At 41.9% G+C, this 12,921-nt stretch overlaps 1 protein-coding gene across 7 annotated transcripts in view; it reads left to right on the top strand.

Moving 5' to 3' along the window:
- ZMIZ1 (zinc finger MIZ-type containing 1) overlaps positions 1 to 12,921 on the top strand; it is a 626,177-nt gene that overhangs the window by 455,689 nt on the left and 157,567 nt on the right. For all 7 annotated transcript variants that reach the window (XM_077259396.1, XM_077259401.1, XM_077259397.1 and 4 more), the window contains 2 exons: positions 2,080 to 2,191; positions 11,963 to 12,076. In XM_077259396.1, the coding sequence (XP_077115511.1) occupies positions 2,132 to 2,191; positions 11,963 to 12,076 (174 nt within the window). In that variant the 5' untranslated portion in view covers positions 2,080 to 2,131. The remainder of the gene's footprint in view (positions 1 to 2,079; positions 2,192 to 11,962; positions 12,077 to 12,921) is intronic.

Raw genomic sequence — 12,921 nt, 5'->3', positions numbered from 1 at the left:
TTAAATACTTTACCACATTTTTTTTGCTTCAAATATTTTTTTCCCTATTTTCCACCTCTAAAACCTGGGTGCGCCTTATAGTCCGGGGCGTCCTATAGTCCGAAAAATACGGTAATCTGTGTCTCTTCCCATTCAGTTTCATCCCATTGCTTCTCGTCTTTCCTTGTGCAAATGAGAATAAAGATTATCCTTCTACAATGTGACAGCCCTTGAGATATTTGTAGACCGCTATTAAGTCTCCTCTGTCTTTTTTTTGCAAACTAAACATTCCCAAATCCTGTAACCGTTGCTCATAGGACATGGTTTGCAGACCGGTCACCATTCTGGTCGCTCTTCTCTGAACTTGCTCCAGTTTGCATGGAGCACTGTGATAGCAATGTAATAGAAAGAATATTTTAGGGTTCTCCCTACTTATAACCAAATGTATAATATATACAAGCCTTCCAAAGCTGGAAACGTACTGAAAACTTTAAACAAAAAAGAAAGAAAAATTAGATGATTTTTATTTTTCCTTTTTAACTAATTATTTTGATAAATATATAATTATATAAAAATAATTTTTTGATTAAGTGACTACCATTAAAATAATCAACTTAAGATCCAGAACAGGAAAGGAGACATTGGACAAGGATTTTTGCCATAATGATAAAACGGGTAATAACTGGTCAAATTGCCTGTCAATCGTTTCTTATACTTTACAAGGCCAAGAGCCCATTTACATGGAGGCGACCACAATCAGTAAGTGACTGCTGATTGGCCACAATAAAGCCAAGGTGACCACAAGGCTACGTGCACAGGACAAGCAATGGATTGATCATTCTGTGCGCATAAAACACCATCTTATCAGCAAAGCATGTCTTGTTTACACAGGGCATTATACTGGTGAGAAACGGCCATTTTTAAGAGAACCTGGCAGCACAATTTTGGAATGTTCAGTCAAGATATGACTGTAATGGCACAATGATACTGATTACATTGATGGTGAAGAAATCTGCTTTGTGGTTCTTTTATTAGTAGTTTTCTTCTCCGCCTGCCTCCGGACTGTAAATGACAAGTCACTGCTGAGCTATTAACAGAGGGGGCAGGTGATTGACAGACCGTAGACAGGCGGAGGGGTCGGGGAATCGCACACAGGAAGGAGAAGACAGAGTGCACTGTGCACTGAAAACCTCAAATGGTGATTAAAGGAGAACAACAAAATGGATTTCTTCACCAAAAGTATCATTGTAATCACTATTCCAGTGCTATTAGTGACATGCCTTTCATTTACATCACACAATCATGCTCACAGGTTCTCTTTAAGCTCTCTTAAGGGTTTTCTCCCATGAGCACAAGTTCATTTTAGTCAATACATCTTGGAATAATAATAATAATCTCCACAATTGGACGTGTATAAATAAAATGTTCCTGTGCTGAGATAATCTTATAAATCTGCTCCTGCTGTGTGCTGTGTAATGGCTGTGTCTGACCATGCAGGAACATGGTCTGATCATACCACATCTCCAGGGCAGGGAGAAGAGAAAAAAAGAGTATACAGACTTCACAGCAGGGGATCACAGCTGATTCTTTCTGTCAGGTAAAACATTTCCCTGCACTTTTTAAAACAATATTTTACTTCAAAGAAAGAACCTTTTGCGATCCCCTGCTGTAATGTCAGTATAGTTTTTTGGTTCCCCCCCCCCCCCCCTGACTGGGAGCTGTGGTATGATCAGACCATGTTCCTGCACGGTCAGACACAGCCATTACACAGTACTCAGCAGGGGCACATTTGTAAGATTATACCAGCACAGGAACATTTTATTTAAACACGTCCAATTGTGGAAATTGTTATTATTCCAAGCTCTATGGATTAAAATGAACTTTTGTATGTGGGAAAAGGCTGCTAACAAGTAAGTGGGATGGTGCATTAAATTGCTCAGCGAGGCCAAACATGCACCAAGTGCCTATGCTTGGTTTGCACAGTCATTTTGTGCTAACAGACTCCTTTAAATGGATATCTGCTATTTGCATGATGTTTACATAAAGTGGCACCAGTTTGCGATGAGTAAAAATGATTGACCACTTGTCTTTTTCTTGTAGGTTTGAGCATCTTTCATGGCTTTCAGGTAGAAGCTGAGCGGACGTAGTCATAATGAACTCTATGGATAGGCACATACAGCAGACTAATGACCGTCTGCAGTGCATAAAACAGGTAGGTGAACTCTATGAAACCTTTTAAATGGGTCAACCACTGATTGTCTGTAATACCACAGAGTGGAAAAGAGCATTATGGGAGCTGGACGATTGGTAATGGTTATTAATAATGGTGTATTATTGATAGAATTGTTGATATAGAAACTAAGAAGTAATAAATGGGCTTATTTATTTAGAATTGGTTTGTGGCTTAGCCAGTTACTTTGTTTGGTCCATGCCCTTTTAGGTTTTAAATAGGAACTCTCAAAACACTTTACATACAAAAACAATACATGTGAATATATGAAACTTTTTATACATTTTTGAATTAAAATGACTCCTCTAATCATGAGCCACTTCTTAACAACCCCTCACTTGTACCTTCTAAACTATTACTATGCTCTCAAATACTCCTAGAATCCATCTTAAAAGATGAGATGGACTGGCAGTGCACAGTCAGAGACCTACACAGACGCTGATGCTTTCTAGTTAGTGTTTTGTCTCGCTGATTTCCAGCCACATTTCCCAGTACTGTTGTATAATGTCCTCCATGCTGCTGCAGAGAGAGCAGAATCTGCTCATGTCTCTGCTGTAGATTTGTCATTTCATAACAGCCAGTCTCATTCCGCTAGCTCAAGGATCATTGACATTTGGAGATGGAGCCATACACTAGTTTTATAATGACCAGAAATACCTTCTTTTCTCATTTTACTTAGTGTCACTGCCATTTCAGGTGACTTCTCAGAATAAAAATATACAATTGTGAAACTAATATGCCCCCCAACCACTGTTTCTGTTCTTCTATGATGGGGGGCATGATATATTGAACACAGTTCTGAACTTTACACATCTGCTTGAATGGCAGCACGGTGGCTCAGTGGTTAGCACTGCAGCCTTGCAGCGTTGGGGTCCTGGGGTTCAAATCTCACCAAGAACAACAAGGAGTTTGTATGTTCTCCCCGTGTTTGCGTGGGTTTCCTCTGGTTTCCTCCCACATTCCAAAGACATACTGAGAGGTAATTTAGATTGAGATCCCCATCGGGGACAGTGATGATAATGTGTGCAAACTGTAAAGCGCTGCGGAATATGTTAGCCCTATATTAATTATTATTATTAATTAAAATATTATTAATAGTTAGTAATAATAAAACTAATAATAATAATAATAATTATTATTATTAATAATGAAATATTTTAAATTAAAATTAGTTCATATTGAAATAAAACAAATTTATACAGATTCTAAAATTTGGAAAGGCATTTATGTGTCTGAATTACTAAGTATTTGAGTTTTCACATGTCTGTTAAGTACATTAGGACTCTTCTAGTTGTTAAAAAGCAAGGTCAATGATCTTACAGGTCATGGGATTCCTGGTTATCTAGGAAAAGGGCTGGCTGTAAGGGGCAGACAAATGTTGGAAAGGCTTTTGTTCTCTGGAATGTTAGTCTGTGTGAGCAGGGTCACAGTTTCTGATGTCCATATGCAGGCTCTAGACATCCCTGAACATTGATGTGTCTTGGCCTTCTAAGCTCCTGCCACTGGAAAACTTAGTTCATGCCCAAGTTTAAATCAATTCATACAATCTCGTAATGATTCAAAGAAATTCACATGTGGAGAATTTGGGCTTTGTTTGAGGAAAAAGGCAGAAATATACAACTGTTAGGTGGGAATGAAATATTTATGAAATTGGGCAACTCTAATGTCCTCTATACAGAGGACGCTGTGCTGCTGAGATTAATGGTCTTTTAGGCTGGCCTCACACTCAGCGTATAAAAATACGGTCCGTTTATTACGGCCGTAATACGCAGAAAAGTCCCCAAAATAGTGATCCGTATGTCATCCGTAGGCAGGGTGTGTCAGCGTATTTTGCGCATGGCATCCTCCGTATGTAATCCGTATGGCATCCGTACTGCGATATTTTCTCGCAGGCTTGCAAAACCGACATCTAATGGATTTTTGGGCTCAAATGTTCGTTAAAGCGTATATATATATATATATATATATATATATATATATATATATATATATATATATATATGTCATTGAGACACATATATATACTGTATTTATATTTAATTCAGCGCGAGATATGTGAAAAGCCGGTAATTCAATTGCCGGCTTTTCATTTCTCCTTCCCAAACCCGACAGGATATGAGACATGGTTTACATACAGTAAACCATCTCATATCCCTTTTTTTTTTGCATATTCCACACTACTAATGTTAGTAGTGTGTATGTGCAAAATTTGGGGTCTGTAGCTGCTAAAATAAAGGGTTAAATGGCGGAAAAAATTGGCGTGGGCTCCCACGCAATTTTCTCCACCAGAGTGGTAAAGCCAGTGACTGAGGGCAGATATTAATAGCCTAGAGAGGGTCCATGGTTATTGGCCCCCCCTGGCTACAAACATCTGCCCCCAGCCACCCCAGAAAAGGCACATCTGGAAGATCCGCCTATTCTGGCACTTGGCCACTCTCTTCCCACTCCCGTGTAGCGGTGGGATATGGGGTAATGAAGGGTTAATGTCACCTTGCTATTGTAAGGTGACATTAAGCCAGATTAATAATGGAGAGGCGTCAATTATGACACCTATCCATTATTAATCCAATAGTACGAAATGGTTAATAAAACACACACACATTATTACAAAGTCCTTTAATGAAATAAAGACACATGTTGTTGTAATATTTTATTAGCCTCTTAATCCACCAGAAGACCCTCGTCCTGAAACAAAGTTAAAAAAACAAACAACAATATTCCATACCTTCCGTCGTTATGTCCCACGATGTAAATCCATCTGAAGGGGTTAAATCATTTTACAGCCAGGAGCTGTGCTAATGCACTCGCTCGTGCCTGTAAACCCCGGGTACTGAAAGGAAAGCTGGGTGATCTGTAGTTACCTTGAGTTGCGGTGAGGCGCCCTCTGCTGGATGTCCTCATGAACTGGAGCCTTGGAAAAGTTCATCATTAACTTTGTTTCAGGACAATGGTCTTCTGGTGGATTAAGAGGCTAATAAAATATTACAACAACATGTGTCTTTATTTCATTAAAGGACTTTGTAATAATGTGTGTGTGTTTTATTAACCATTTCGTACTATTGGATTAATAATGGATAGGTGTCATAATTGACGCCTCTCCATTATTAATCTGGCTTAATGTCACCTTACAATAGCAAGGTGACATTAACCCTTCATTACCCCATATCCCACCGCTACACGGGAGTGGGAAGAGAGTGGCCAAGTGCCAGAATAGGGGCATCTTCCATTTGTGCCTTTTCTGGGTTGGCTGGGGGCAGATGTTTTTAGCCAGGGGGGGCCAATAACCATGGACCCTCTCTAGGCTATTAATATCTGCCCTCAGTCACTGGCTTTACCACTCTGGCGGAGAGCCCACGCCAATTTTTTCTGCGATTTAACCCTTTATTTTACAAGCTATATCACCCAAATTTTGCACATACACACTACTAACATTAGTAGTGTGGAATATGCAGAAAAAAAGGGATATGAGATATGGTTTACTGTATGTAAACCATGTCTCATATCCTGTAGGGTTTGTGAAGGAGAAATGAAAAGCCGGCAATTGAATTACCGGCTTTTCACTAACACCTCTGCGTATTTCTCGCAAGTCACACTGCTGGTCCGTGTGGAATCCGTATTTTTCTCGCCCCCATAGACTTTCATTGGCGATTTTTTTGCGCAATACGGTGACAAACGCAGCATGCTGCGATTTTCTACGGCCGTACAAGACCGTATATTACAGATGTGTAATATACGGCAGATAGGAGCTGGGCCATAGAGATTCATTGGGCCGTGTGCAATGCGTATTTTACGGACGTAGTTTATGCGCTAATACGTCCGTAAAACTCGCTAGTGTGAGGCCGGCCTTAAACTAAGCTAAAGGATTACTTCACCTAATGAATGAGCATTGTGTTCGATCTCCGGGTAAGCGACAGCCTGTTTACACTACACGATTCTTGGGAAAAGCGCGTTCCTAGGAAATACCTTAATGCATGATGATTTTTCTTGCTTCCATCAGCATACATCTGTCTTGTGAGTGCTCTCTAGTCCTCCAGAACACAAAGGAATAAGTTAAATTACAGTAATTGGAGATGTAGGACCAATACAGAAATAGTGTATATATACAAGTAGAGTTTTAGAAAACAGAAGGAATACTTGAAAGAAAAAAAGCAAGTAGAAAGCAATGAAAAGAATGCGGAGTGAGAAATTGGGGGTGGGGGTTTTGAAATAGGTTCTGACTTTTCACTGCTATTTTTTTCCTATGTCAGTGTGCGGGGGCCCCCTCTCAAGCCGCATGGAAGACAGACCAGAAATTTCTATGAGGATCTGTATGGGCCACTATAACTTTGTATTCTGCAGAACCCAGAAAGTTATTTTGAAAAATTAAATCTACTTTTCGAAAACAGAATTCCCTTGATGGAAATCCTAACCCTCTCCATATAGCTGGGTTGCAGGCTCCTGCAGCATTCAATGGAAGCTATTGTCAGAAAATGACCTATCATTTAAATCCTTATTTTTTTCTGTAAAAATGTTACATTGATTAACAAATGTTCACACTGGCCGTTGGGGCTTTTTAGACTTCTACTTCCTGTCCTGTCAGGAAAAGTTTTCATATAAGGGCTCATACTAATCTGCGAGGAAAACAGACGAGTGTAATTTAAAAAATCGAATTGCATTCTGACCAATGTTAATCTAGGAGTCACAACTCATCTGTGATTTTTTTTTTTCTCAGCTGAAATCGGACTAAGAAAAAAAATTGCAGCATGCTGTGATCGCCAATGCAAGTCAATGGGTGTGAGGAAAAAAATTGCACGACACTCGGACCATGGTAGTGACGTCCAATTTTTACACACCAATGTCCTTGGAAAAGCTGGCAATTAAACTGCCGCGTACAGTAAAATCACACAGTGACCCGACAGAATAGAATAGCTAGAATAGATATACAGTTTTGCTCAAAAGTTTACATGCCCCAGCAGAATTTTTGCTTTCTTGGCCTTTTTTCAGAGAATATGAATGATAACGCCAAAACTTTTTCTCCACTCATGTTTAGTGGTTGGGCGAAGCCATTTATTGTCAAAATGCTGTGGTTTCTCTTTTTAAATCATAATGACAACCCAAAACTGACACCCCAAAACATCTAAATGACCCTGATCAAAAGTTCACACACCCTGGTGATTTTGGCCTGATAACATGCACAGAAGTTGACACAAATGGCTTTGAATGTGTACTAAAGGTAACATCCTCACATGTGACCTGTTTGCTTGTAATCAGTGTTTGTGCATAAAAGCTGAGTGAGTTTCTGGGGTCCAGACAGACTCTTGTATCTTTCATCCAGCCACTCACTTTTGTGGATTGTGAGTCATGGGGAAAGCCAAAGAATTGTCAACGGAACTACGGGAAAAGGTAGTTGAACTGTATAAAACAGAAAAGGGATACAAAAAGATATCCAAGGAATTGATCAAGCCATAAGGGGTCATAAGAGGTATTGTTCACTCATCAGGATTTTAGTCTAAAAAAAAAAAAGTACCAGTTGCCATTGTGAAACTGCAAAGTTTTTAATACAAATTGTGATAGAGAAAAAAAAAGTTCCACTTTTAAAAAAAAAATAAAAATTCAACACAATAGCCTAACTATAGGTCCTGTTCTTATGTTAGCATCCCTTTAACAAGGTAATTCTGGAAGAGAGAAGTTCTGTGTGACTTAAAGGGAATGTCACCGTGATATAGAAACGAGATGGCAGATGAGAAAGTAACTGGGTGATCTGTAAAAAAAAAAAAAAAAAAAAGTAATTCTCCTGATCCCTCTCCAAAAATGGGCAACTATATTTGGCCTATTATATTTTTAAATGGTGATATATAAAACAGATGCCATATGAATGGAAAAAACTGGCATACAGATGAAATATCAATGGCATACAGATGACAACATGGATGAAAAATGATCTGTGTTATTTTTCTGGTTAAAAAATCTTATCTGAATCTGTCCTAAAGGCCCCGTCTCACTAAGCGAGATCGCTAGCGAGATCGCTGCTGAGTCACAAGTTTTGTGACGCAACAGCGACCTCAGTAGCGATCTCGCTATGTTTGACACGTAGCAGCGACCAGGCCCCTGCTGTGAGATTGCTGGTCGTGTCGGAATGGCCTGGACCTTTTTTTGGTCATTGAGGTCCCGCTGACATCGCTGAATCGGTGTGTGTGACACGGATTCAGCGATGTCTTCACTGGTAACCAGGTTAAACATCGGGTTACTAAGTGCAGGGCCGCGCTTAGTAACCCGATGTTTACCCTGGTTACCATCGTAAATGTAAAAAAAAACAAACAGTACATACTCACATTCCGGTGCCCGTCAGGTCCCTTGCCGTCCGCTTCCCGCACTGACTGACTGCCGGCCGGAAAGTGAAAGTACAGCACAGCGGTGACGTCACCGCTCTGCTGTTAGGGCCGGCGCACAGTCAGTGCAGGAAGCGGACGCCGGGGGACGCGAAGGTGAGTATGTACTGTTTGTTATTTTACATTTTACACTGGTAACCAGGGTAAACATCGGGTTACTAAGCGCGGCCCTGCGCTTAGTAACCCGATGTTTACCCTGGTTACCCGGGGACCTCGGCATCGTTGGTCGCTGGAGAGCGGTCTGTGTGACAGCTCTCCAGCGACCACACAGCGACTAAACAGCGACGCTGCAGCGATCGGCATCGTTGTCTATATCGCTGCAGCGTCGCTATGTGTGACGGGGCCTTAAGGGAGGGCAGAAAGATGGCACAAATCTGATACAGAGTGTATCTGGCAGTAGAGCTTAGTGTTAATTATAGTTTATTTGTTCTTCAGAAACCTGAGAAACCGGGTTCCTCTGTATTGTTTAGCTAATCAAAGAAGGGCCAGGAGATACATAATATAAATTGGAAGGCTTTACTATGACACAAGATGTTAGTCTCGACATTCTTACATCTATAGCCTTACATGTTTACCATTGTCAAGATTTTCATGTTGCTTTACATAACACTCCTGAGCTTCTGTGTCGTTTACTGATCAATTTTACTTTCTTACCTGTCAGCTCCCAGCGGACACAGATTACTGACATCTGTTATCCAATTATGTGTTCACTAGATGGTGGCCCGATTCTAACGCATCGGGTATTCTAGAATATGTATAGTAGTATATAGCACAGCCCACGCAGTATATAACACAGCCCACGTAGTATATAACACAGCCCACGTAGTATATTGCCCAGCCACGTAGTATATTGCACAGCCACGTATATAGCACAGCCCACATAGTATACAACACAGGCCACTCAGTATATAACACAGCCCATGCAGTATATAACACAGCCCACGTAGTATCTAACACAGGCGAAGTAGTATATAGCAATGTGGGCACCATATCCCTGTTAAAAAAAACAATTAAAATAAAAAATAGTTATCTACTCACCTTCCGGCGGCCCCCGTATCCAGCCCAGGCGTTTAGCAATGCTCCTCGCGACGCTCCGGTCCCAAGAATGCATTGCGGCAATAACACGTGATGATGTAGCGGTCTCGCAAGACCGTTACTTCATCTCCGGTCATTGCTGCAATGCATTCTTGGGACCGGAGCGTCGCATGAAAGGCGCGGGAAGGTGAGAATATAATGATTTTTTATTATTTTTAACATTAGATCTTTTTACTATTGATGCTGCATAGGCAGCATCAATAGTAAAAAGTTGGTCACACAGGGTTAATAGCAGCGTTAACGGACTGCGTTACACCGCATTATGCTGCGGTGTAACGCAGTCCGTTTAACGGACTGCTAAACCGCAATGGGGGCACTGACTGGAGGGGAGTAGGGAGGGGGCACTGACTGGATGGGAGTAGGGAAGGGCGAATTCGCGGCTGGACTGTGCCCGTCGCTGATTGGTCGCGGCCGGCCGCGACCAATCAGTGACGCGGGATTTCCGTGACAGACAAACAGACGGAAGTGACCCTTAGATGATTAAATAGATAGATTGATACCTTTCATCAGTTTCCATGATTCTGAATAGTCCTTTTGCAACGCTCTATGATATCATAATTTATGTCATCTCTCTGGATGGTAGTCTCCAGCGTATTGCAGGGAAGCTTCCTTGGATCAAGCATTGCTATAATAAGAGCTTGACCCCAGTAGAAGTCAAGATTGAAACTGTATTCAGTACATTTTCCCTTACTCGTAGCTACAGGATGTTAGGATTGGCTACCTTCAAATGGCCAAGTAAAATAACCAAACAAAGGAATCAAACCTTAAACCCTTAAAGGGAACCGGTCACCCCCCCCAGGGCCTATTAAGGTAAAAGAGCCTCCTTCAGCAGCACTAAGGCTGCATTCTGTGAAGGTGGCTCTTATGTTTTTGATCCCTAATAACGCTGAAATATTCACTTTTATAAATTGCGCGCCATACCTGTGTTGAGTCCGGGGGGTTACGTTTTTCTTCCCCTGACTCAAGTGCCTCGCAGCCGTCCATCTCACTGGGCGCCACCTCCTCTCTGTCTTGTGCCGTCACCGGCGCTCTGCAATTATTTGTCAGGCACGCGCCGTGCGCGCTGCCCTGGAACTTACATCAAGTGCGCACAGTGCCAGATTCCAAGCCCCGCAGTGTGAATACATCATAACACACTGCGGGACGGGATCTGGGGCCTCTGCTACACGCAGGCGCGATATCAGTACATCAGCTGATGTGAGTTCCGGGGCAGCGTGCACGGCGCATGCCCGAAAAATTAGAGCACAGTACAGGCGCCGCTAACGCTAAGCTTTCGGAGTTTGACAGTGGCATTTAACATGTTAACAGCCACAGGTAGATTGCGATTCCACTCGCGGCAGTTAGGGGCACATGACAGTTGACCAGATCAGCTGTCATGTACCGGAAAAGGTGCAGACTCATTGCCGGAGCCCGCACCAAACAGGGGGGAGGCATCCAATGTTGGATATATCCGTCATTGGACGTTAAGGGAGTTAAAGGGAATCTACCAGTAAGATCAACCCTTCTAAGCCGTCTATGTGGGCATATACTGTAGGTCATAGGAAGCTGAATACAATTATACCTTGATATCTGCGATCTGATGTCTTATTCCAGAGAAATCCATGTTGTTCTTATATGTAAATGAGCTGTTCAGGACTATGCATCGGACACTGATCTGCATGAGACTCCGCCTCCAGAGATTGATTTAAATTAAAGGTGGTGTGATATGTGATGGCTGCTCTCCCGATCTCACTGCAGAGGTGTGTGTGATTACAACCAACACAATACAGCAGAGCTGAGCTTCGTCACATTGCAAACACATCTGCATTTCTCCTCAATGTTAAAATAAGCTCTGGAGGTGAATTTTCAGGGAAATCTATGTCCGGTCCATAGATCTTAACAGCTCATTTACATATAATAAAAATGTGATTTCTCTGAAATAAGACATTGGGATGCAGATAGCAATGTATAATTTTATCAAGCTTCCTATGACCTACATGCCCATATAGACGGCTTAGGGGGGTTGATCATACTGGCAGATTCCCTTTAAGTAAGGGGATATTAGATTTTTCTCTGCCATATTATCTAGTAAATAGCACCAGTAGATACCGTACATCCATCCATTGTAATAATGCCAATTTTTCTTTTTTAAATACAGATTTACTAAAATTGATGTTCACTTTTTTCTTTTTATATAGAATGGAAAATCATCATGATTTCTTATATTAGGCAGCTTTATTCATTGCATACTGTCTCTAGTTGACTTTCACATGGTGTGGTTGTCTGACAACTACGTTTCCGTCTCTTTCAGCACTTACAGAACCCAGCAAATTTTCACAATGCAGCTACAGAGCTTTTGGACTGGTGTGGAGATCCTCGAGCTTTTCAAAGACCGTTTGAACAGAGTCTCATGGGTTGTTTAACGGTATGCTCTTTAGCTTTTCACCTCTTTTTAAGTTCTCAGTCTGTGACTTACAAGTGGAAATTGCTACTCCCCTGCTCATGATTTCCGCATTTGGTGAATACTGCTCTATGGGGAAGATTACACAACTTGTGAATATTGTGCTATGTTACAGGTTTAGTTATTAGACAATAATGAATAGTTATTAGGCATCCATCAAAAATGTAAATCTAATTAGTAAACAGTGTAAATAGTCTGTTTTACAGGAACTAGTTTCACAGATGCGAACTCTGCTTCAGGAAAATGGCCGCCGTGATCTCCATCTGCGCACGCGCGGCATCCCGCGGCCATTTTCCTGAAGCCCCGGGCAGCAGAGCGCTCAATCTGCGCACGCGCGGCCACAGGAAGATGGCCGCCCCCACCGATCACCAGGGGAATAGCGCAGATCGCGCTCTTTTCCCTCCCCTGTGCAGTGGATTCTGGACTTGGGCATGCGCAAACCACTACGCCACCAACGGAAAACTAAGCAAGATCTGGGGGAAGACACCACGCCCATCTGACCAGACCAGCCTGATTGACAGGCGAAAACGGCTACTTTGGTAACGTATTTCGGCAGCATAGGTGGGAAATCGGGGTCCACAAAATACACTATTGTAATGCACAGCTCAGGCCCTATTTAACGGTATTTTTATCTCATACGGAAAAAACGGGGTGACAGGTTCCCTTTAAGAACCATCTTCAGCATAAAGAAAATCGAGGAGTCCTGTGAGGGTATGTTTCCACGTTCAGGATTGTATCAGGATTTGCTCAGGATTTGACGCAGGTAAAATCTGCACCAAATCTGCACCTGAGGTCACAGGCAGGTCACC

The sequence above is a fragment of the Ranitomeya variabilis genome, chromosome 4 (assembly GCF_051348905.1).
Source record: "Ranitomeya variabilis isolate aRanVar5 chromosome 4, aRanVar5.hap1, whole genome shotgun sequence".
NCBI lineage: Eukaryota > Metazoa > Chordata > Amphibia > Anura > Dendrobatidae > Ranitomeya > Ranitomeya variabilis.
The sequence above is the reverse complement of the archived record's forward strand: the minus strand, read 5'-3'. Positions and strand labels throughout refer to the sequence as shown.